Genomic DNA, 25,741 nt, shown 5'->3' on the forward strand with positions numbered 1-25,741 from the left:
TGTCTCCTCGGCAGGTTAGCAGGACGGTGATTCTTAGGAAGAGTCCCAGTGTCTATCATTAAACTCTGCCAAAAACTTATCAGGTGCTCCAAAATGACCCCCCTGTCTTCTGGAGATGCTTTGGGATGGTAAAGAAACTACCAACAACTACTGACTCTTATTTCATAGTGGTCATTGCAAGTGAGAAAAGCTTTTTCTATTTTAAAGTGTTTTTTAATGGTTTCATCTGGAGTATCCGAGGACATGTGTCAAATGTGATTTTTCAGGCACGGGCACTTAAAATGTTTGTGTGTGGCAGGTATAGATTTGTCACTATTACATTTCCCAGGTGTGGTGTGGTTTTGGGATATGTTGGCTTCAGAACTGGTGGTGCCCTCTCATGGTACAGCACTGTGCCAGCTCCGTAGCTATGAACTTGGTAGGGGAACTTAGTCAAAGCAAACAGATAATAAACCTAGGAGGGTGTACATTCTGTGCCCTTTTGGGAAAGGGCACAGCAAAGAAAATCTGTCATGATAAAAATTGTCTTTGGTGTTGCTGCTGGCCTTCAGTCCTTCTCAGTAAAGCAGCATCTGATAGGGAAGATTCATGGGACGAGAGCCAGGCTCCAATGGATAATTGAAGTTCAAATATTTCACTGCATATTTCACTGGTAACTATTTATTTGACCAGCATGTACTTTTCCTAAATCCTGCCACAGCTTCATCAGTGCTGTTCTGTCCTAACCTACAAGAGACCTGAAGACCAGCTGCTGTGGTAAGAGGGCCAGAAGTGAATTTTTTTTTCACTTTAAATTTTTTCATTTGGATAATCAAATTTAAGAGATTCTGGTGTGGTACACCCACGTATAAATGCATCATTTTTCAGTACAGACTGTCTTGGTTTTTGTTCTGACTTGCTCCCTCCAGCCATGCTTTCATAGCCACTCACTGCCTGGGTTTCCTTGCCATTTGTTTCCTTCGTATTGTTACGGGTTGTTGATGACTTATATCATCTCCCTTATATCAAGTGAGAGTCATCTTCATGTACTTAAACACTGTGCCTAAGAATATTCCTATTGTTTCTTCCACTTTTGTTTTGGACTCCAGATTTATGGAAAACCGCTGACATCCTCAAAAAGGAACCTCAGCTGTGTTTCTGTGCCCAGATGCTAATCTGGTCGATGGGAACAGTTTCAGGTTTTTTGTTTGCTTGCTTTTTTTCCCACTTCATTTTTTTTTTTTTTTTTTTAACTAAGGTTGTTACATTCTCGAATTCTTGGATATTTGAAGTTCCTTAAGCTAAACTGTGAGAATCCTGTTCAGTACTTTATCTCTGCTTATCAGTACCTTTGTACATTAAATCGTTTTTTGATGGTGACTTTACAGCCTTCCCTCCTCTATTGTAGGAGTAAGTCTTTCACGCTCTTTGTTGACTGACATAAGGCGAAATGAAGTTTAAAATATTATTTTTAACATGAGAGCAGGATAAAGGAGTGGTTAGAATGACTTATTCAGGCTTATCTTCTTTATGCAATTAGGTAGACACATTCTGTTCTAGAATTTTATTTATTTATTTATTTGAAGTTAGATTCTGGCCCTATAGAGGTTGATGGGGAATCTTACTGTTAGTTTCAATGACTGGGAATTAGAAGAGTCAAAGACCCTTTAACTTTGCACATATTTGTGTTCTTATTCTAGAGTAAAAATAAGATTTATTTTTTTTTTCCCCAGTTTCTCCTTTCCCTAATGTTTTGTGTTTTATTTCTTACCCTTTTCTGTTCAAGGTTCATTTCAGTTCTAAAACAGAAAGAAAAAGTGGGACGGGAGCACAAAGGGGACGATGTACAACAGCTCAGCCCTACCTGCTAACAGGTGTAATGTTCACCTTCAAGGAGGTGATTCACTATTGCCTTCTTTGTAGTTTCTGTGTAAATTCCCCTGCGTTTATATTTTTTTTGAATGGTGCAAGGGTAATTGAGGGTACTCAGGGTGAAGTAGTTAGCAACAGGCACTGCAGCATGAGTTAACAATTGCATCTTCAGACAAATTAAGACCACTTCAAAATAGTTGTGGTGTAAGAGGAAACATTTGGAGGGATATTTCCCGTTGGGGAGAAGCAGACTCGCTGCGTGTGCCTGCCTACTCTGCCCGTGCCTTCTTCATGCACGCATCCCTGGGGAGCCGGGTGAAATTTTCCTAATTGCTTGGAAGTCATTGTACTTCTCTGTGAATCCTTCAGTTCTTGTTGTGAATGGCCCTCATAGGCAAGCCCCGTTCTAAAAAAATGGTTGCTCCAGATATCCGCCCTGTATGAAATGTGTGTCTGTGTTGGCTGCTTCCCCAAACCTTTGGGGTACTGTTGTGCTATTAAACCAACATTTCTCTCCTGTCTCCATTCTTTGTTTCTGTCTTCTTGCCTTACCTGGCTGCATAGTACTTCCTTGCATGTGGACTAACGACAATAACCACGCTCAGCAACGATTTCTGCAGTATAATCAGGTCAAAATCACAAGCCTGGGCCTCACAGAACTGTTTATTTGGGCCTACTCACACAGCCTTCCATAAATCTGCAGCCATCACCCCGTAGGCTTTTGTACAGTGCAATTTGCATTCATCTGTGTCTAGCATTTATATCACCTAGGTGTCTAAAGGCGGGCATACCTGCTGAGCATTTATTGATCTATTACCAAAGCATGCCAGGAATGCAAACCGGCTACCCAGGAACCGGCTGGGAACAGCAGGGAGAGCACAGAGTTTATTTTAAGGCAGACTGCTTGGGGGGTGAAGTTCACAGGTAGCTTTTTGACAGCATACAACAGTAACCACGTTGTCTGTTCCTGCGCTGTGTTTGCATAGGCATTTATACAGCTGCAGAGCAAACAGCCCGGAAAGGTAAGGCAAAAAGCAATCCCATGGGCCGTGCAGCGACCCCGCTCCTCCCCGCGGCCATCCTGGCTCTGGCACGGGGCTGAGCCCGGCAGCAGGTGCTGCAGGGGCTGCAGTGGCCGTGGGATGGCTGAAATAATCTGTGGTTAGCACATTAAATAACGTGTGGTTAGCTGCGTGCAGCTCTGGGTCCAGTTGGGAGTTCGGCCTGCCTTCGTGGAGTTCATCTTTGGAAAGCTGTGGGAGACTTGGGTCTTACATTTCCTGATAGAAAGGATTTATTTTTTCCCCCCCTGCTGTACAAATGGTGTTGAGAGTGCGGCGTACAAACAGAGAATAACATTTTGAACTCTTTTTTTTTCCATTTTGAATTCTTTATTTTTCTTCCCGCTGGTTTTATATTTGGCTTTGTTGGGTTACGCAAAACTAGATCCACTCTGTATTAAAACACAAGGATTAAAAAAAAAGGGGGCAAAAAAAAAAACCCTAGAAGAGTGTCAATACATTTGCAGGCTGGTTATTTAGAAGTGGAGGATGTCTCAAAGGTTTCTGTGCTGGAGACTGGAAAAAACCGTGTCAGCAACATAATGGGAGAACGTGTCACAGTCGTACAAGGTACACAGCCCAGCGTTAGTTTCTTAGCAGCTGTGACAGTTATCATGATAACTAAAGCCGTGAAACCCCTGTTCAGCATTTTTACAAGCAAAACCCTAGACTTAAAGTAGACAACTCTGCCAACAGTCATACTTTTGTAAGTAAAGGGATTATGAAACATAAGCGCCTGGATGCCGATTTTTACGTTGTCTGTCAAACCTGAATAAGCAGAGACTCTTGAGCTATATTGGTTTTTACACTTTAGATGCAAGAGTAAGTTTAGGGTGACTTTCGGAATGCACGGTATGGAGGGTATGTTCCTGAAAAGAGGTTTTTAACAAACCCTCACAACATCTGGTTTTCAACAGCAGCTAAGCAGAAACTTCTAGCTTTTGACACCGCTGAGTTGTCAGAGGAATTAGATCCACTCTCCCTAAAATAAGAAGCTGTTCCTGTGTCGTGTATAATATTTTGATGGTATAAGGAGGAAAGAAAAAAAAATATTTTGGCCTTACAATATGTCATTTATGTGTTTTGCCAATGCAGGACAGAAGTTCAGCACAGGCAAGGGTGGCGTGGTCCCTCCTGACCTTTCTGGAGGTGCAGTCCCAATGCAGTTCTGGAGGTGCTGCTCGATGCCTGCCTGACCATGAGCCAGCAGCGTGCCCAGGTGGCCTCTTTTCACAGATAACTGGAGATAGGAGCAGAGGGAATAGCCTCAAGTTGCACCAGGGGAGGTTCAGGTTGGAAATGAGGAGACATTTCTGCTCAGAAAGAGCAGTCAGGCACTGGGACGGGTTGCCCAGGGAGGTGGTGGAGTCACTGTCCCTGGGGGCGTTCAAGGAAAGGTTGGACGTGGTGCCTGGGGACATGGTTTGGAGGTGACATTGGTGGTAGGGGATGGTTGGACCAGAGGGTCTTGAAGGGCTTTTCCAACCTTAATGATTCTGTGATTCTGAGATACGTGCAGGACTGCTTCGGTTTTGGTGGTGTCGTATTTTGGTGTCTTGCATTTGCTGTCTCCACGGAAGTTACAAAAACGAGGCTAAAAAGATGATGTGAAAATTAATGACATTCTTCTGCTTGTGCATGTTAATGCTTGGCAAGTAATAAACCCTTCGGAAGCCTTGAGAGCTTCTACCACCCGTGTGGGTGGCGCGGAGTTATTTCAGACATTTTTACTATCCCTTATCACCTAAGTAGATGTGTTGGTTGATGTTGGTAGCATGCCTCTATAGTGACAAGTGTTGAAAGGAAGATGAAGAAACGGAGTAAATAGTTTCCAAGGCTTGTGATCTTTTTCTTTTCCAATTTGTGAGTTGTACAGATCTCTCAGCCTTGTGTTTGTGATTCAGAGGTGTACAGATGCTCCCGAGAAGGTTACCTTGTCTTGGCTCGGGTAGCAGTTGCTGTCAATTCAAGAAAAAATTTCTAATACAACTTCCCTTTGGGTTCATTTACACATATCACAGCAGTCTGGCTTTGTAGTGGCAGGACTGTTCTTAGTGTTATTTATAACAGTTCTCAATGGTGAAATAAATAGAAATGACAAAAAGCTTTTTTTCTCTTTATTGTGCTGGTATAGCAATGTCTCTACTGAGTCTTTATCAACTTATGTCGATTCGTTAAGATAAATAATAATTTATATCTCATACAAACTTAAAACTTAGCCAGAGTACTCTGAAAACACAAGGTAAGAATGCTAACCTATTTTTTAAAGAAATTATCTTTGATTTCTTAATTCCATTAATGTTCTGGACATGGAAAATGCATTTGCTGAAAACACGTGAAGTACCTGACTCGTGTCATTCCTTTGGACGTATTAGAGTCCTTAATGCCATAATCTAGAAAATTCCACAATCAAAACTTCTGCTCAGTTTATCCCCTGTACAATTTTGTGTCACAAAGCCTTGGTATTCCGAGAGAAAATTAACCAAACACTGACTAGGTTCAACCTTGCTTAGCTTGCAATATGGACACAGTAATGGGATGCAAGAGCGAATACAAATGCCTGTGGAGGAAAATGTGTCCATTAAACCTGCAAATTCAGTCTTGTTGGTCTTAAAAACGTTCAGGAAAAGGTGAAGAGTGTTTTGCTGAAATGTTGTTTTGGGAACTGTTTAACCTTTGACTGTTTCCAGCAATATTTAACTTCAGAGTGGAAAAATCAGTTTCATGTGTATTAAACACAGGTATTTCATTAAAATTCTGTTGATTTATATCTTTTTTAATGTTGTTCTGATGACGTATTAGTCAGAAAATGCAGACATGTGCCTTTCTATTTGTTTTAGGTAATGTGGATAGAGTTCACAGGAGATGAACACGAAAGACCGAACTAGAGGATGCCTTTTGTAAGAGGAGCTTCGAAGAGCTAACCGTGAGGATCATAACCAAGTTATAACTGTGGAGGGGGCACAAAGTGTTTCTTCAAATTAAAACGTAAGTAATAGGAGTGGGTATTTCAGGAAAGGGGGGAGAGAGCATGGTCCTGAAAGTCTCAATGAGAAGAATAAAATTTCAAAAGAGACGGTTATTTATCCTGAATATTGGGACATATTTCCAAGTACACCTGTGAATGCCGATGGGGAGTGCACTCACTGAAGGCAGCGACTTAGTGGTTGATAATTCAGGGATGAATTCCTTCTGTTTTCTAGTGAATACAGCTCCGTACAGCAACTTTAGCTCTTGTTTGCTACAGAGTCCAACTTCCAGCCTTAAACATTCTGTGATTTTTGTGGGATTCTGTGTTGGAAGGGATCCATGCAGATCATCGGGGCCAACTCCTGACTGCATGCAGAACAACAGAACACTTAGACCACGTATGTAAGGGCGTTGTCCAAATGCTGCTTGAACACCAACAGGCCTGAGGCCATCTCTACTTCCCTGGGGAGCCTGTGCCAGTGCCCGACCACCCTCTTGGTAAAGAACCTTTTCCTAACATCCAGCCTGAACCCTTCCTCACAGCTCCGTGCCATTCCCTCCCTCCCTCCCCTCCATGAGGGAGCTGTAGGCCGCAGTGAGGTCTCCCCTCAGTCTTTTCTTCTCCAAGCTGAACAAACAAGTATCCTCAGCTGCTCCTCATAAGTCATGCCCTCTATTCCCTTGTCCTCTTCATGCATATATCCCATTTAATAGGCACTCACAAGAGGCTCATTCCAACCTCTGTTCCAGGCAGCTTTCTGAGCCCTGGAGGTATTCATGATACAAAGCAGGAGAGTTTTCACGTGGATGGGATTCTTAAGCTGTATGTATAATTAAGTTGGGATTATTTTTTATCACTCCACCCCTCTTTTCCCCACCCCAGTCTTTCAAGCCTTTGAAGAGAGGCCAGCCTTCTGGCGTGTCTGTCATAGTTCTCCTATTTCTGGAGTGCTTCCAGTGTCAGAGATTTCTGACAGGTTATAGAATTTTATCAAAACGGGACCATGAGGTGATCATATCAGCAGAAGGGCTTGCATCTCTGCTCTTCTCCGTGTCACCAGAATAAAGCAGACACAAACAAATATAGTCTCCAAGCTGGAAGATGGAACCTAAATTTGCTGGGATGGGCTGTCTTCCTCAGATGTGTACGTGGGAATGTGGATGTATTGTTTGAATGTGCATGGAAGCGTACGGTAAGTGTTTCGACTTTCTTGGTGCTGTATTGAAGCTGTCAAATGCTCTCAGTATGTTACAGCTGATGCAAGCTAAGGAAGACCCCACTTATTTTTAAAGTTGTTTATTCGGAGCAGCCATGCACGGCTAAACTCTGACCAGCTATAAACACTGAGCACCCAGCCCTAGCTGGATTGAAGTGCGTATGGGTCCCTGTGTTCATCAGCTGGATGCTTTTTCTTCTATTCTCTAGGAAGACCCATTAGTACTTAATTTTTCTGCATTTTTCTGCAACTGTGGGCAAAATAAACCATTTTCTACAATAGGTGTTTGAGCTGGTTGATTAAATCCCAGCTATTTCTGTTCTTTAAGGAGCAGAAACAATTACACTGATTTGTGTATTAGCTTTTCCAATACAGCACAATATTTAAGGCTGGACTGTGTGTTTCAACAAACTTGCTTCCTTTGTGGTTAAGTGTAGAATTGAATTCATGTCTGTAAGACTAAAACATTTATGACTGTCAACAAATACATCCCAGTCTTTCATGGGCTGATGTATTTAAGGAATGCAGTATAACTTTTTATGATGGGAAGAGGAGAAGGCTTGTGGTTTGACTGAGATGATAGAAATTTGTAGTAGAGCAGGAAATTGGGCCTGTATTTTCCAAATCTTAGGCTAGTAATAATATGTTCATTTTTCCTTGTTTGATACAGAACTAAATGCCCAGTTAATTGATTTTTTTGAGGGTAGTTAGGTTTTACTGTGAATAACTTTTAAAAATATTAATTCCTTGTTATTTTTTGTCTTTGGAATCCACTCTGGAGAGGTTAGTACAACAGTTAATTAGTTCTCTTGCTTCTAGTTATTGATTACTCAGACTGCTTTCAGTAATCTGTGTTTGGTTCAGCCTAACTGGTCCTTTCCATTGCCTTATCTCTTGCCTTTGACTGACTGAGTATTTTATGTACCAATTATTTTTTTTCTCCAAACGGGTAATAATGCGGCTTCATTCTTAAGGGCTTAAGCTATAAAAACTTTGTGCATAAGCTGGTGAGTTAACTTTTGACCCCATTTTGGCTAACAGTAGCAACCATCAGCAGCTGGAGAACTTTATCTTTCCAGCGCAGCTTGTGGTGCTTACACAGTGTCAGATAAGAGCTGGAGGAATTTTGGATGGATATTGAGTTGGAGCTTTGCTTGCTACAGGGAAATCATTGCTGTAACTTTGTTTTTGGATTTTGTGCCTTGCTATTGGCCTTGCTGTGCCTCTGGTTGAGGGAACCCACCGAGCTCTGCCCCCAGGCCTGTGGCTGCCATCTGCATCTGTGTTTGGTTAGATCTGTCTCAGTGGCTCCCTAACCCCACCCTTGAAGTCATCTGTGTGTATTTCAGACCTGCAATCCACCCTGCAAGGCCAGAAGGAGGTGGGACAAATTAAAGGTCAGGCCCAGACACACACATTTCTCCCGGTGGAATTACAGGATGAAGCAAGTGGGGTGATGCACGGCTAGACTTAGAGCGAGGAAACATCAAAGAGGTACTTCACACTGGTGTGGCAAGTGCAGGAAGTGACATACAGATAATAATTGCAAATTAGCATAGTGCTCCTAGGCATTTGGGTTGGAGCCTCTGCCTGCACCCAGCTGTACATCAGCAGACCCGACCGGATCAGCAGTCCTCGCTGTGACTGGGAGGACCTGGGGTCATTCCTCATTTACACGCTGTCTGAGGGGCGGTGGTTGCATTTAATCCTTCATCTTCTTTTGCATTAAAAACCTGGTAAGTTGGTGGAAGGAGGTTCTGAAAGGAAAAAAACAAACAAACAAAAACCAGGTGGCACCAAAGCTCATTGCAACTTCTTCCTGGCTTGCAGGAATTGAATCGGAATCGGTCTCTTTGTCTGGTCTGTGCTATCTGGGGGCAGACTGGAGGAGCACCTGAATTGTGCTGGGTCTTTGCCTGTGCCACTTACTGGTGCTGCTGCTGCTCTGCCACCTTCACAATTCGTGGGACTCAGACCCTCAGAACTGCAACAAAAACTAGATTTAAGCACGCTTGCCTTAAGTATTTATCGACTGAAGGAATGTGCGTGGGGAATATCATCAGTAGCGAGCACAATAATTACCCAAATGACTCCCCTGCTTGTTTTGCTATTAGATTACCTGTCCTTCAGGAGCCAAGGGTTTGAAGAGCGAGTGGCAGGAGGCAGACAGGGAGGGAGGAAAGCACTGTCTCTTGCAGCATGCTCTACCTTGTTAAAGCTATTTCCCTCTTGGTCTAAGCTCTGTTGCTTTCTGCATCCAGTTTTCTATGGACATTGTTATGTTTTTCCAGTAAAGTACACAGATTTCTCTTGAAAACACTACATTTGAGATCCTTTTGATGCAACATCCCTTTATACTGATAATAAAAATGATTAAAGCATCAGCTAGGAGTGATTTGGGAATGTTGTGTCTCTTTTTTCCTGCTGCTGCTTTTGAATGCCTGAAGCCCATTCATGATGGTGAAGTGAGAGCACAGAATTGCAGCAAGAAAGTTCTCTTATTTCAAAAGACTGTTGAACTTCTTTTTTTCCTGTAGTAAAGTTTATTGCTTCCTATATGTTTGCGTGCTAGTACTAAAGGATAGCTTGCCACCTGCTGTGTAATTTAGTTCTGTAAAATTCTTCAGCTTATACTCTAAAATGTGCTGGTTCATCTCACTTCCTAGCTTCCCAGCCAATTAACTTGTCCTGGCCCTTCTGTCCATATTTTTATTTAATTGTCTTAATAAGGTTTCTTAATGCAGCCTGTTCTGCATTTCTTTTCCCTGCTTTCCATCCTTCTGCCTAACCTCTAGCTTTCAGTGCAATAATAATTAAGAGACTGAAAGGATGTTCTTTTTGAGCCTTTCCATGTTTGGGGGATTTAATACTGTATATATGGAGCTCAGATGTAAAATGTGGCTTCAGGTTGACACTTGGAATAGAAGATCTGAGTTGAAAAGGTTTCATTTATGTTCTTATTTTTTGTTTACATGCAGCTGTAAGTCCTTGAAGTAGAGAATTAATTTTCTGTTTGTGTCAACTTCTGCAAGTATTACGTTAGAAGTGGCAGAATGGAAGTGATAAGCTGCGAGGTTCCCCCTCAAACTCTTTATTCAGCTGCTGATGTTCACAGAATACGTTCTAAGGAGTTGCTGGATGTGCAAGTAGGATATTTCATATGGATATTTCATATCTCAACCCACAATTTCTGGAAATCATCTCTAAAAAGATGCATTTCTCATCACTGGATAATTAGTGTATTGCATGACGTACATTATGAAAACGAATACAGTTAACAAAAGGAAATTTAGAATACTATTAGCAGTAAAGAACATCTAATTTTTCCTTCAGTTTAGGTATAAAACTGATTTGGTTGCAGTGTAGGGCATAAGTCAGTCTGTCTGTTTGCCTCTCTCTCCCTTTGTAATGTACCCAGGCTCATTTTAGAGGTTGCCTTTCCCTTGATTGCACAACACATACTGTGAACCAAAAAATGTGGAAGGGACAATAAAGATAAACAAAAGTCTTCAGTTTCTATGAAAAAGGTTTATGTTTTTCAGCTTAGAAAAAGCACCAGCTGAATCAGAGGTGTGGCAGGCAACCAATAAATCATGGAAAACGTAGGGAAAGTAAACAGAGAATGGTTATTAATGGTTACCTGTGGTTTGTCGCAGTGCAGGGACCAGAGGCCATCAGGTGAAACGGGCAGCTCATTTCAAAGAGAGGGAGGGAAGTGCTTTTTCAAAAGGTACGTGCTCTAGTTTGCAATTTATTGCCAGAGGATGTTGTGACTACCAAAGCTCTAGATCGGTTCCAAAAGGGACAACTCCTGGGTTGGTCAATTAACTAACCTGTGGACGGGCACCAAGACAACTACACCGTCACTGCCCCAGAAAGTCCCCAAAGTTTGCTATTATTTTTTTTTCCTTTATATAGTTTGCTTTTTTTTCATTACTAGTGATTTATTTTTCTTTCGTCTTCACTTCCAATTTATCCTCAGACTGATTTGATAACAACTTGCCTGCCTAAAATACACTTAAGGTTATACAAAGGATTTTCTGAGTGACCTTATGAAAAAGCACGTGGTGCCTTTGATTGTGAAGAGTTAGAATGTAAGCTCCTGTACACAAAAGGAGTAAGATTTCTGCTTTCCCTAGTGAATTGCTTTCTGTTTGGAGGGGAATAGTAGTAAGGCAAGTTTTCATCTGCATTCATTTGTGTGGATAGCTTGCTCAAATGGCATCGGATAGTTCTTGGAACTGGCCTATGCAGTATGGGAAGCACAATAAAGAGAAACAGCTACAATAAACTATTTATTCACCCTTTACGTTGAATTGTGCATCTGGTTTGGCATGCAGTTTGCAGACAGTGCGCATATTCTACATGTGTTCCAGCTGGCAGGCTTTAGCAATAACCAGGGAAGTCAGTTTGCTGCAGTGGGTGCAGGACTGGCTGTCTGCTCCGTTCTGAAAGGGAGAGGTATCAGCCCATGTGGAAATGGGTGGGAGGATCTGAATTTAGGAAAAAAAAATAATAAAAAAGGCAGAATGTTTGTCTCCTGAGTTGGTGTTTAGTCCACCCCTACCAGCTCATAAAGCTCTGGAGAAACTCTTCTGCAAAACCACTAATGGGATTTCAGGTATAGGAACTGGCTTCTAGAATACAATTCCTACTCTTATGTTTTTACTCGGGGTTGCCATAGCTGCCAGGGATGTATTGCTTTTAGCGAAGGGGGAATTTTGTCTGCTTGATGTGCCTTTCTGTTTAGCATTACTGTTGATTTGCGAGCAGGAAATGAAGGAAACAGAAGATTTGCCAACTTTAATTTGTCAAATTAAATCCTGCGCATTACAAGCTATATGGAAAGTAAATAAATCTCCCCACCCACAGGCGTTCATATTGCTATTTGTTTCTGCACTTTCAGTTTATTTAAGAGTGTGTCATCTTTGGGGCAGATAAATGCAGAAGCAGAGAGCACTTTGTCTCTATTGTTCTCCTAATTGGATGAAAACTCTCTGTTGGGTCCGGCTATAAATTGCTTCCCACGTTGTTTTATTATTGCATTTATTATCGCATTGACTTGACTGAAAGGAGTAAGCAGCGAGGCTTTGAAATGTACATTCCTGTCTCTGCTCTGCAGGAATACCCAGAAGCTAAAGAGGATTTCTTCTCACTGAGCAGGACTTCAGAGACGTGAAGGTGGGGAAGACGTATTTGAAGGGAAATAACCTGACTGTGTGCTTGGAGAGTGTGAAGAAGAGCTGTAGAACAGGAGCAGTTCGGTCACGTGAATTAGAAACTTAGGTATCTCCTCTAGCAAGTGGGACAATTTCACTGGCTTCCTAGGGAGTTAGGTGGGAGGTAAAGCAACAAGAAGTGGCCCTGGTTTGGTGCTGCCCTGACACAAATGACCAGAACTGGAAATGGATGGCTCTGTCTTGCACGCTGTTCCAGCTCAAAAATCCAGTGACTCTTTTGGGAAAAATACTATGAAAAAATGCTGTGAAATGCTATGCATCCATCCTACAGAATGATGCAGAGCCCAGAAGTGGTGGGGTTTAGGATTTAGGGCTGCAGGATGGTGGAAGAGAGATCGCCTTCCATGCAGCGATGTGGTTCCTCTTCTAGTGCATGGGTGTTTGCAGGAAGGGAAATGTGAGAAACGCCACAAAATGAATCGTTTTCAACTAATTCTAATTAAATATTGCTTAGTACCAAGTTGCGTTGAGAGACGTGGAAATGTTGGTGCTCCTCCTCCCGAAATCTGAGCCTTGGAGGAAGAGGAGAGTGCAGCACTTGGGTTTGGTAGCTGAAGATACGGCGTGTATGTCAACACGGCTTTTGTGAGCCCATGAAAGGGAGCTTTTTGTGTTTGCACTGCCCCTCCCCTCGAAACGAGGGCACATCACTTTTCTCTCACACGGCAGCAGAAAGCTGGCTGAGGCTGTTCACCTAACAAATCGTGCCAAACACTGCCTGGAAGTAACAGCTCTCAGCTACCAGGAACTGGGATTTGCCTCTTGCTCTTCTCAGGATTAGAGGTGCTGATGGGATGCAAATGCCGCCTTACGCTAGGTCAGATCGGATCGGTCAGCAATTTATTGTTTAATTGCTGAATATTGTTCGTTTAAATAGTGTTCTGAATATCGTTTGTTTAAAGCATTTCAAAACAAACAAATGGCTCTTAAGCCTTTTATTAATTGAAGCTGGGTTAGGAATTAAAACATACTGTGTTAGTCCTCTGAGGAAAATAACGCCTTTTTCTCTTGACCCCCTTTCATCTCTTGCTTTGCAGAGTTCACGTACCCTGGACGTATCTTCCAAGTTAATCTTTAGATAAGACAAAGCTGTAAAACATGTGTAGATAATGTTCTGTCGTATATATTAATAGTTTACTAAAAGGCATCACCAAAAGCACTCTCCTCAGTGCCAACCCGTCAGCTCACTCTTTGGTGGATACCAAAAAGTGAAGAGCCCAGGTAGAAGGAGCTGCAGAAACCAGGGTACCACCAACAGACAAGTGGGGTTTTCGTCATGTCTTCTCCATTAGTGGCTGTATCTCAAGTAGAAAATACCAAATTACCAAGAAAAAAAAAAAATCCTCACCTTCTGTCAAGAGGTATTCAAGCCATATTTGAAGCATCCATTCCTTCGGAGTGGTGTGGTCTTAACCTTCAAAGAGAAAACTGGGTGGAGATTGTGAGCACAATTAGAGCTCACCTACTGAGAACTACGTCTGCAAGATGAGATCGTTGTGTCAGCTTGTGTAGGGCAGAATAATGGGAATTGCTCAAATTCTTGATGGGTTTTTAGCAACTGCAAGCGTCTGCCTTAGTAATGTGGAAGAGTAACGTGGAGGAGAGGGGATTTTGGGCCCCAAACATTTTTCAGAAGTGTTATCAGTGACACTATGATTAATTCCCTGCTCAGAACTAGTTATGTTGCAATGCTGCTCGTGTTAGATGTGATGTATGACACTGGGCTGCAGTGCAGCTTTGTAAGCAATACAATTTCAAGCATGGTATTTCATACATTAACCAGATAGCTACTCAATAGTAGATACTGCATTGACCTGACAGTAATCAGAATTTCATTCTTTCCCTAACTCCAGCATGCCTGCAATGAAAGTCAACTCTTTTTTTAGACATAAGCACCATGTAGGCCATGGAAAGAAACCTTGGAAAAGATTTCTGGTTTCAAAGTTCTATTTTTTTTCAGTAAGGAGTTGAACGTGCTGCGTGCTGCAAGAGGAGAGGTCCGAGGAGATCAGAAAGTTTCCAGTCTCAGGGATCGCACAGCACCAGGAAGCTTATGTGAACGTGAGACAAAGATAGCATCAGACAAGTAGCAGCACTATAAATTTCACACATTAAGCCTGCCAACATAAACCCGTGGTTGACTCTGCGGCTGCGTGGGTTCCCCAGCTGCAGCGCGGAGCAGTTGGTGCTGCTCTTTTACACAGGTGCAAGCCCATGGTGGAAGGGCACTGCTCCCCGTACCCCCACTGCTGAGAAGTGGAGGCAAAACAGCCCCTCTGGAGTTGGGTTATTGCAGAGGAGAGCACCTGAGCTTTTCCTGAGGTGTCCTGCTGTAAGAAGGTAAGGAACGCTGTGCCCTGAGCACGGACCCTGGTGATCAGTGTGGTACAGCTACACAGAGCTCCTGCGCCTTTTCTGCGTGTTCTTCAGCTCAGAATTTGTGTTAGTATATATGCGACACCAAACCCTTTGTAACCTGGGAGAATGGTGCAGCTGAGACTGGAGGAGAGGGCACGGGCTGACCTTTTTGTCCTTGTTACTCTTCCCAAACAGCTGAAGACCAACAGCAGTGAGGTGATGACCAGGAGTCAAGAAGGGAAGGCTGATGTCAGTGAATCTACCCCGTACATCAGTGCTGAGTTAAAAAAAGCTTTAGGCATTCTTCCCAGGTTTATAAACTCAGCTGGTGCGTAGCTTAAATCTTAGCTTTAAGATACAGCTGAGCATGAAGCTCGTGAAAAATGGCCTTTGTGATGCAGAAAGTGTTGTACCTTCTATTTGTCTGCTTCCCCCGTGCCTTCTTAGGTTCAAACAGATTATGAGGAATTTAAGATCTGAAATAGGGCTGCATGTAAACCCCTAACTAGCTTTTCTCCTAGCTAAATATTTTCTGTGCAAATTTTGATTTTTAATTTGAAAGGGAAAGTAGCATTTATTTCCCACGTGGAAATCAAGTAGGTTCTCGTTTTTACTGCCTGGTGTGTTTTATGTTTTACAGTCTAGAAGGGCATCTGTAACTTTTTGACATACGTAATTGTGAATATTGGGCATAGTTTGTGTTAAAATAGGATTTCCCCTGGAAAAGCAAAAAAGCATATCTCTGAGGTTGAATTTAACTCGGTGAAGACCTGCATTCTCCATTTAATACACTACGGTGCTGTACCAAAGATTCTGCAAAATTAATGTTGTTAAACGAATATTTGCAAAAGTGCTACGAGGAGCTCAGCAAAAAGTCTAAAATGTTAGGTCAGCTTCAATATCTACTGATGCTTGTGGTTCCTGCGCTGCTGGTTATAATAAAATGGATGAACTGTGAGAAAAGCATAATTCTGTCAGTATTTTAAGCTTTGTTAAGGAGAAGGAAGGGGAAGGAGAAATGCAAAAGTGTGTTGTCATAGGTAGGCAAATTGTATGTGTACAAGATGGCAGCAGTTTTAAAACAAGTGTAGATCAGTCCTTTCATCTGATTTTACTGCAAGGAAAGTAAAAGCACTGCTTATTCCTCTAATCTCTTTTCTCTAGAGTAGTATTAAGTTCCCATTTCCAGTCTTGCACAGGTGGGAGAGAGGGATTTAAAACCATTTCAGATGTGATACATAGAAGTTGTCACAAGCTCGAGTGTGAAATGCATAGCTTAACAAAGTGCAGTTGTTTGAGGAAATCCTATATTTGCAGAAGGGAATAGGAAATTTATGTCTCGTTAATGGATTTTTAGATAGCATAAATTGCTTTTCAAGGATGATTGAGGATTCTGAATTTTAAAATAAATGTCAGAGCTCACAACTTGTCTTTGCTGAGCAGTTTTGTCTATAAAAGCAACGATACGTAACATGAATTGTAATGCAGCGTTCATTCCATGGATCTCCTCAGTGTGAGCCTAAAAACAAACACCTGCTTTATCCTTGCAAATCCTTCACTTGAGTGGTATTGCTGAGATTTATCACGTTAATTAGACATCAATTTTTTCAAACCCATTGCTGTTGCACACCTTGTGTCAGTACTCAGACACCTACGTGTCTCAGAATTTGTGTGCATCACAGCTTCCCGTGCCAGCATTATACCCCAAGCTAAATGGTGTTGACGTTACCAGACCTGTATGTGTTTTATTTGTGTAAGACCTCAGATAAAGAACTCTATCATTTTTTGTAATTAAGACCAAATTTAATGCCAGACATGGTGAAGCGTGCTGTGGGTGAAGGTAAAGAAGTGGGTTTAAAATGATCTTGATGGCATAAATTCTCTTTTGTCAGTGTTATTAGTTGCAGATATGTGTCAGGGTAACACAAAAACTGTTTTGCTGTGTTATTCTGTTCTAATGGTAACGTGCTACAAGGAAACTTCAGCTTCTTGGGTAAGGAAAGGTAGAACTTGTGTACCAAACAGTTTTATTTTGCAGATCTGTAATAATATTTGGGGCTTTTTAATCCTTTAAAATATTTCTTTTTTTTTTTTTCCTTTAAATAAATTTATTTCAAGTGTGCTCTGCCTATTTCCCACAGAAAATTAAGCTTTTCTCTCAGTCTTTCCACCTATTTATTCACTCCCTGGGTTTTGAAATGTAGTAAATGCTGGCATACAGATCAAATTAAGTGGTCTCTAGAGGAAAACATGAGAGCGGCAGTGTTCGTCTAGGACATGAGGGAGCCAAGGAGCTATTTTTCCCCTTTTAGGTAAGTCAGGGTGTCAGTTTTACCCTGTCTGACTTGAGGTAGGGAACACCTGATGATGTCAGGTGTTATAACTTTTGCAGCCCTTACCATACATACCTTTATGCCTATGTATGTCTAACTCCTATGTCCTGAAGTGCTATTTAATAAGCTTTATGTAAGCATTCACAATTATCTAATAGCACCTGAAGATTGCTTACAAAATGACAGGAGGAAGTTTCATTTGCATTGCATATCTGATGTTAAATCTGCTAATCCTCCATCGGCTCTGCCAGGAAAAACAATGTAGACAGACTTGAATTTTATTAAAATCAGAAATGAAGCATGCTGCTTCCTACTCCTCCTTTACACGCTGAAAAATCAAGTGTCAAACCTTGCAGAACACATCGGTTGATGCTGCCGTTGTCTTCGTGGATTTCTTGAAATGTGTCTCGGTTGCAGGCTATTTACAGAGCCTATGCTAACAGCCCGTCCCTCTCAGGTCTTCCTCCCTCACCCCCTGAATGCTGTCTCCACGTTTTGTCTTGTTTACATAAGTTAATCTTCCATATAGTGACAGGTTTTTCCTTCATTAACGAGAGTTCCTAATTGTGCCTAATGAACTGTTTGCTCATACTCCGAGATAATGTTGTGTGAAAGCAGAGCCGAGATAAGAGGCTGTGAAGAAAATAAGCATTTTAAAGATTTTGGATGATATGAAAGCTATATTTTATTTTATTTTTTTGGCCAATATTTTCCCATTTTATTTGAAAATGGCTCCTGGTGCAGCTGTGTAACTACGGCTACTTCAAAGGACATCCATTATTTATTGGCCTGCTTAGCAAACAAGGACACCTTTGACTACAGCAAACCGTGAGGTCAATTTGCTGTGCCTCCCACCACCTGAAGACTGGCTTTTCTGTATTTATCTCCTCTAAAATTTTCCATTTGGCATGAGCGGCCCTAGGGAAAGCAATGGGAACGTGGGGGAGAGGGCAAGAGAGAGCCTGAGTCTGCAGAAATCTGGCACACGTGTCCTTGTGCCTTTTATGTGCTACCCAGGTGCATCAGGTAGGGTTACAGCCCAGTCTCCCCATAAAGGCCATTTTTTTCCTCAATCGAGTAGAAACTACGGAAAATGTAGTGAAGGGGATGAACTTTGCAACTACTGTGCATTGAGATGATTTGATACCCTATCTTCTTACAGAGAAAACCTGAAAAAATGAATCAATAAATGGGATTAATGTGAAAGTGAATGGCTGTACGGGGTCACACCAAGCACCTCACCGTTTTGTTTGGGTGCCAATCATGAAAAATCGATAGGCAGGATTAGGAAAACCTCGATGTGGGGTATGGCTGCAAGGATGTCCTCCACTTCTGTGGAAAAGGAGGCACTGCAAGAGCTGGCCAATTCAGTGGTGTGTAACTGTGTTTTGTATTGTATGATTGAGGTGTTTTTGGTTTTGGTTCACCCCGCGAGGGGTCTCCCCCGTGTGGGAAATGAAGATCCCTTGAGCTAGCCTTTGTGCATCTTTAGATGTTATGTTTTCCTAAGGCTGGCTGTTTTCATGGCAGGAATAATTTTATAGAAATATGCTAATGGTGTAGTTTGCTTCTGGTACCTATTTAATTTTGTGATTACATCAACTTTAGCACCTCAACTCATCTGGAATAATAGTTGGAGTATTAAAGGGGTTTGGTGTGCCACAGTGATTCGTTCTCTTGGTCAGAGCATTGACTCCTAATAAAAAATAGGTTAAAGTGGAAGTGTGGGACTGGTAATATGGAGAATTACTGTCTAAAATGATGTTGTCTGTGGAACTTGGAATGGGAATTCTCTGGGACAGTGGAAAAACATCAAGTCATGATGCACGGGTTTGGGTCTCAACAAATTCAAAGCAGCATTAAGAGTAAGTGTACACTTGTAATGGTGGTGAGGCAAGTCAAGGGGGTTATAAACCATCCTCAGTCCTGTAAAATATCACTGTCCAAACACTCATGCTTAGCTGGACAGAACTGTACCTATGTTTTACATCTATTTTTGGATTTTGTGGTGTTGGTAGGGTTTGGGCTGTCATTTTTGTGTTCCTATTTCAGTAAGGACTGAACTGTGGGGGACCTGTTTACTACATAGCTTGCTAATAACCTCAGTCTGGAGTCTGATGGTCGTCTTCACTCCTTTATATTACTCTGCTGCTGCTTAGTGCTTCTATTTTGGTCACAGCGTGTGTTGAAAGATTTGATAGATATCTCTAGATTACGAAATATATGTTCGTCTGGTCCCACCCAGCTAATTGCCTGAAAAATATTTTTCCCTTGCAAAAAAAAAAAAAAAAAAAAGAAAGGTAAATGAAAAGTACACTTCCTCATGGAAGGACTCAGTAGTCCCATTGTTTCTCATTGTCTTTTATAAGACTGGGGTCACAGGAAGGAGGCAATCTGTGCGTCTGTACTAGGACAGAGCTCATTCAGGTACTTCTTTGGGTCTTTTGTTAGAAACTCTGAAATATGGTAGTTTTTGTATCCTCGTTTTTAATATGAATAGGACAAACAGTAAGTAAGCTGATTATTTCCTTCAGGACAGAATTTTGATGATCAGTTGCTGTTTGTTTTCCACAGGTTCTTTCTCTTAATTCTGCTCTAGATCCTGGGCTGTAGTCAGAAGAAGTCTGGAGCATCCCCGTAAAATAATCCTGGAGGTGCACTGTAAGTAGAGGTAAGCTGTGATGTTCTCAGTATCTACTGAAATCTATCCAGAAAGCCATGATTTAAAAAACAGATCCTAAACAGGACGGGTGAGCTCCCAAGGCATAAAGCTGAACTTTCTCTTGATTGCTTCATAGGCAAAAGTCTTTCAAGTAATTCCTGTATGCGTCAATTGAAAAACAGGAAAAAGAAGGAAGTCCTGTGATTTCTCTGCTGTGTCTTGTCAGGAACATTTTCATTTCAGTGTTGGGAACCGTTCAGAGCTTCCTGCATGGCCTAGTGTACATCAACATGGTGCAGGGGGATGCAGAGAGATTTCTGAATGAATTCACCTGGCACCGCAAAGCAACGTCTCAGGTTTAGCGGGAGCCTCCTCTCGAGCTTGTTTATCCTGCTAGGAATTTGCATGGGCTGAGTGCCATTTAATATGATTCTACTTTTTAATATCTGAACTAGGTCCAGTATCGCTACATTTCACCATACAAACACGTCTGTCTGTGTGTGTGTGTGTATACATCTAAATATAAAACTGACCAAAAATTTAATGGGATTGTTCTTCTTCCCGGAAAAACCTTGCCAAGGAGCAAAAAGGGCCTGAAGAAATGCACAAAGCACACTCAAAATGTTTGTCTCATCTCTCTGAATGTTCTATTTACAGTTCTCCAAAATGTGTGTATCACCACCAAGCATCTTGCTTGACATTTCCTTGATATGCAAAGGGAATAAACCTAATTTACACTCATGATTTTTAATGCCGTGCCACTGATAAATGCACTTAGAATTAATTCAGTTGGTGTCGCTTAACTGAAGTCAACAGGCATACACTGATCTATTTCACTTAAGGAATTGGATCAGTTAAATCTTGGGTTCTAGGCTGTTCGTGTTCAAAAAAAAAAAAAAAAAAAAATTTATATATATATTCCCACAATCCGCATTTTACTTTGTTTAATGGTATGTAATTCTGTCTGATTCAAGGAGGATATAAAGGATCCATGTCCTGATGTTGATTTTTAGGAATGCTTACAAGGCATCTATCCGTGAGACTGACATAGCTTGCAAGGGCAAATAGATTAAAGAAATAATGTTCTTAAATTTGTGGAAACTTAACTACTTTGTACAGGATCTTGGCCAGCAGAAGGCAGTAACTGCTCAGCTTTGGATTGTTCATCATTGTTAATGAGGTAGCTTGCATTAGCCATCTTCCCAGTAATGATTTGCAGACTGAATTTTTAAGGTTTCAGACTTGGTTCGTAGGAAGTTTGTTGTTCATGTGCTTAGTTGTTTATGATTCCCCCTAAACAACGTGTTCCCTTTCTGTCCTAGGCCTACGAGTTTTGTTTTTCATGAACAACAACGTTCAGCATGTTGTTATTCTGTCACGCGCTGGTTGGAGCTTTTCTTCCATTCTTCGTCCTTTCAGGGAACTGGGTTTCAGCAAAGAACATCAACTTCTACAATGTGAGGCCTCCAGTAGACCGTAAGTAGACAGTTATGCTTTTCTTGTGTGTGCAATCATAGCTTAATGTTTTAGTTGCCATATTCTTTCAATCCTTTGTTTCTTACAGGATTTTCTTCTTCAGACATGAAATGTTAGATTTTAAAAATAAAACTATTGCTTTTTAATCCGTAGTGGTTTATTTTATTTCCAAGATTTTATGTGGACTGAATGAAAACAAACTGTTGCATGCATTGCTAAACTAAAGAATGCACCAGAGCAGTAGTTTTCACATTTTATATGCTTTTGTTATACTTTCTGTCTCTGAAATGACTTCCTACAGAAAACATTATGCAATGGATTTCTTCTAAATAATACAGAACAGGTGTCTTTGTCCTTTATCTTGTTGGGGTTTTTGTAAGGGAAAGAATAGGTATGCAGTCTGCAATTAATTCAAGCTGAAGGTAATTAAAAATGTTGTGAGACCTGTGAAGCCAGTTGTCACTAATAGCATCATATTTTTGCCTCTTATCTAACATCAGAAGTATTCCCTATACCTTCACTTAAGGGAGAACACTTTCTTGATATAGATCTCAAACACTCTGGACAGCTAGATATGCTAGGTACATATGTGCATCTAGGAAACTGCATCTCAAGTTCATCTGTATATGTATGTCATGTAAATAAGCTTTTAAAGTAGTCCTCTTGATCCCTTTGTCAAAGGGAATGAAATTTCCAAAGCTGGAGACCAAGATCTAAAGCTGCTTTTGAAGATGTAGTTTTTTCATCAAAAGAATCAAAAGCCATTTCAATGCAGATTGTGTTTGTGTGTCTGTACAAACATACATGCAGATGTGTTATCGTGTACATACATATAAGATGCTCCCTCTTTCCTGCTTTTCCCACCAATGTTTAAACGGTGTTCTTGACTGTGAGAGAATGGAAAGAGGAGGAGGTGTTTTAATGATCAGGCATGGCAAAAGCAGCTAAAGATACGGAAGCTTTCAACAAAACTTGTTTCATAGGTTTTATTTATCTAGCAATGATGAATATGTAGGTGATTGTGGCCATTAAAAATATGTACATGCATGTAATATGTCTGTGTGTGTGTGTGCAAACACAATACTATTTTAAATATTTGTTTTCTTTTTGTTTTAATTTGCCGACTTACTATATTTTAATACTTTCAAAGCCACTCCATTTCCAAACAGTTTTAAGTGCTTTACCTGCGATAATGCGGTGGACAACTACAACTGTAACAGATGGGCTGAAGATAGATGGTGTCCCGAAAGTAAGTGTTTCTGCACGAAGGGGATTCTCCACGATAGTTGAATTTGTTTCTCCCTGCCTCAGCCCTCTTGTAGAAGCCTAAGTGAAAAGGATTAACATACCAACACAGTGATGCCCTTATTAGTAATAATGAGTCATAAGATTTTTGCTGAGGGGAATATTCTGACCATTTCAGAGTGCAAAGCAACAGTGCAAATATTATTTTATATAGATATATATATGTATGTATATGTATATAGATATATATGGCCATGCGCTTTCTAGGAATTACTTTTAAGGATGTTATTAAAACATTTAAGAATTGCCTTCCTTTTTGGTTTCCATCCCGAGATCTGATTGTCACTGTAGGCTTGCGTGTGATAAGCAAGACCTGAATGTCCAGGGATCATACTTGTATGAGGGGATGATGGATACCAAGAAATGAATGGAAATAAGCTTCCTCATTTTTCTTCGCAGTGCTATTCATAGTAACAGTGGGAAAGGGGAAGAAATGAACTATCGGAATGAGGAAGCATGTCTGAAACAAAAAAAGAGTAGAGAAAGGAAGATAAATGTGTAGATTACTGTGCTAATTAAGTGATAGCAGCATTTCTGGAGGTTTGAAGGATCAGTTAAGCTTAAGATTTCATCAGTAATTAATTTCTTGCAAAATGGTGTTTTGATCAAGTTGAAAAATGGCTTTAGACAACCCAAATACGTCATTTTTATGGGAACGTTTTGCTAAACCGTGTGAAGAGTTTTAACCCTGTAAAAAACTGCATCCTGTAAAAAATTAACATTTTAAAATTTATTTTGTAGGTACTCAGTACTGTCTGACAGTTCATCTCTTCACAGACCATGGGAAGAGTACGTCAGTCACCAAAAAATGTGCTACTGGAGAGGAGTGCCATTTTGTAGGCTGCCATCATCACAGAGAAAGCGGTCACACAGTAAGCACTGCTCTTGCTGTAGGAGCAGCACATTGGTTTTGAGGTTTCCATTTCACTTCTTGTATTTTCCTCTGAGCTGATGATGATGTGCCAAGATGTATTCTCCAGTACTTAGCAACAGAAATTAAATTTTACCACCTGAAGCGTAACTACCCCCTCCTTCCTCCTTTCCTCTTTGTGCGTGACAGCACGTAATAACCACTTCCAGAAAAGCACCTGAGCTTTCTGGTGCACTGACAGGGTGCATCCAATGCGTGCACCTTGGTTTCTGAGTAAGGCACCCAAGGAGGCTATGCAGCCTGCATTGATGCACCTGCGATGCTGCGGGTATTCAGGATTTTTAGAAGTAAATCTGATCTCCTATCTGATGCTCTACCTGCTAAAATACTGGGATTCACATTCCATGTTGGTTGTCTCCACAAGCCTGCTTGTAGGAACAGTGGAGTTTCCTTTTGTGCAGTGACTCTGAAAAGACTTTGGTGGCTCTGAACAGCCATGCTTGGCTACCTTACTCAGGGAATTAATTTCCACAGTGGAAAGTCATCAAAAATAGAGTAAGACTAGCAAGAGGCTTGAAACATACTCTGTTTTGTTCTGCAGCCATGCCAAAAAAACTCCTGTGCTAAAGGAAAATATAAGATACAAAGAGCTGTGCCAAATAAACTGTGGAAGACAGAAGCCAAATGCTTTGTGACATTTATCAGAAGAATAATTTCCAAACGGGAGCCCATAAAGTACTATAAAGAAAACTCTAATTTGTTACTTAAGATTGATGGCAGAAATCTAAAAGAGATAAAAAGTGATTTTCTGTAGCATAAAACCTGCTGAAATTATAAAAGAAAAAAAATCCTATTTACAGACCTATTAAACCAACATCATTGGAAAATTTTCTTGAAAAAAAAGGCACTGTCACTAGGCCGACACCGTCCTGGTGCCTTCACTATGATTAAGGATTGTAACACTGCTGCCTCATTTTTATAAAGGAGGTTGCAGTCTTGAGTCTTTCTGCTACTACTGTATTCCTTGTCTCACTTCATAAAACTCTTGGTTTGTCCAATTTCCTTCTTGCCCTGTGAGACTTTCAGTGGCACTGGCACGATCTGAAAACAAAACACGTATTTTGATAAGTGTATATATTTTGATAATCTCACTTAGAATTTCTCACAACTGTGGACATAGGTGCAAGCTCCTTTTTCTTCAGTCATTTTAGAATTTTTTATTTTTTAATTTTAATATGTACTGCTAAAATATTGGTGATAGTCTAACCTTTTGTATGTTTTTGCAAAGGAACTATATCATAAAGTAGTTATTGAATTTTATGCAGTTTTGAGACAGTTTTTAAATATCAGTGTTTTCCTAAAATCTTTGGATAGGAGCTATTTTTAACGTGAAAGATTTCAGACTCCAAAGACGAAGCAGACAGCATCCATGCCAAATTGCCCCATGTCCAGTGATCTCCTTTTTCTCAACAGGAATGTGTTTCTTGCTGTGAAGGCATGATTTGCAACGTAGAGATACCAACCAACCACACAAATGCAGTATTTGCTGTCTTGCACGCGCGGAGAACGTCGGATGGCACCAGGTGGACAGTGAACATCGCAGTGCTTGTGTCAGTCGTGATGATTGCCTTGTCATGATGCAGCATCCTCCTGTACCTGTGCTCGAGAGGGTTTGCCTTTCCGAGGGCTGGCAGAAATGGTAAGAAGATTCAGTACGTGCCAGGAGAAGCCACTGATACTTCTCAACTACATAAAATGTAAGAGGACAGTGGGAAGACGTGTACATCGTGAAGTCCTGGGATATTTTAATGAAGATACTTCAAATGGTCTGCAGTATTTAAAAAAAAAATAGACACAAATACAAAAAAAAACAAAACACAACACAACCAACAGCAAACCCACCGGTGACTAGGCAATGGGGTGAAATCAAGTTGTTATAATTCACTATTTTATGTTGAAAAAGCATGTATGGTTGGTGTGTTTCTTGAACAGTGAAAAGTGTCTGTAGACAATCCCTTTCCTTGGTGAGATAAAAGGGAACTCTCAATGGACTCTGTGCCAACCTATATCTTAATGGAAATTGGTTTTAAACTTTTCACAGTGCATAAATAACATGGACTGTCTTGTCTTGATCCACAGGTGTGTGTAAGCTTATCTTTAGTTATGGTTTTCAGAGAAAACATACACAAGGGAATTTTTTCTATTTTGACCAGAGCTATAATTTCTATGGGAAGAAATGCAAAATAATACTTTGTCTCTTTTCTATACAATGGCTCACACTTGAATTATAAAACAATGTGAAATTGTGTAGAGTTTCTGTCCCAAAATCACAAGCTAGTTGAGCACCTAAAATGGAATTTTCATCTTCCCTCAATGGGATTATTTTCTTGCAGTAGA

At 40.9% G+C, this 25,741-nt stretch overlaps 1 protein-coding gene across 2 annotated transcripts; it reads left to right on the plus strand.

The window, feature by feature from the left end:
• The first annotated feature begins 19,680 nt into the window (after positions 1 to 19,680).
• On the plus strand, positions 19,681 to 25,192 carry LYPD6B (LY6/PLAUR domain containing 6B). 2 transcript variants are annotated; one of them, XM_032190326.1, is made up of 5 exons: positions 19,681 to 19,701; positions 21,015 to 21,168; positions 22,319 to 22,417; positions 23,215 to 23,345; positions 24,818 to 25,192. In XM_032190326.1, exons 2-5 carry the CDS (start codon positions 21,054 to 21,056, stop codon positions 24,980 to 24,982), a joined length of 510 nt encoding a protein of 169 aa, XP_032046217.1. In that variant the 5' UTR covers positions 19,681 to 19,701; positions 21,015 to 21,053; the 3' UTR covers positions 24,983 to 25,192. The 2 variants fall into 2 exon arrangements, with proteins under 2 accessions (XP_032046217.1, XP_032046216.1); XM_032190325.1 differs by lacking the exon at positions 19,681 to 19,701 and adding an exon at positions 20,905 to 20,937.
• The last annotated feature ends 549 nt before the right edge of the window (positions 25,193 to 25,741 follow it).

The sequence above is a fragment of the Aythya fuligula genome, chromosome 6, assembly GCF_009819795.1.
Source record: "Aythya fuligula isolate bAytFul2 chromosome 6, bAytFul2.pri, whole genome shotgun sequence".
NCBI classification, from domain to species: Eukaryota; Metazoa; Chordata; class Aves; order Anseriformes; family Anatidae; genus Aythya; species Aythya fuligula.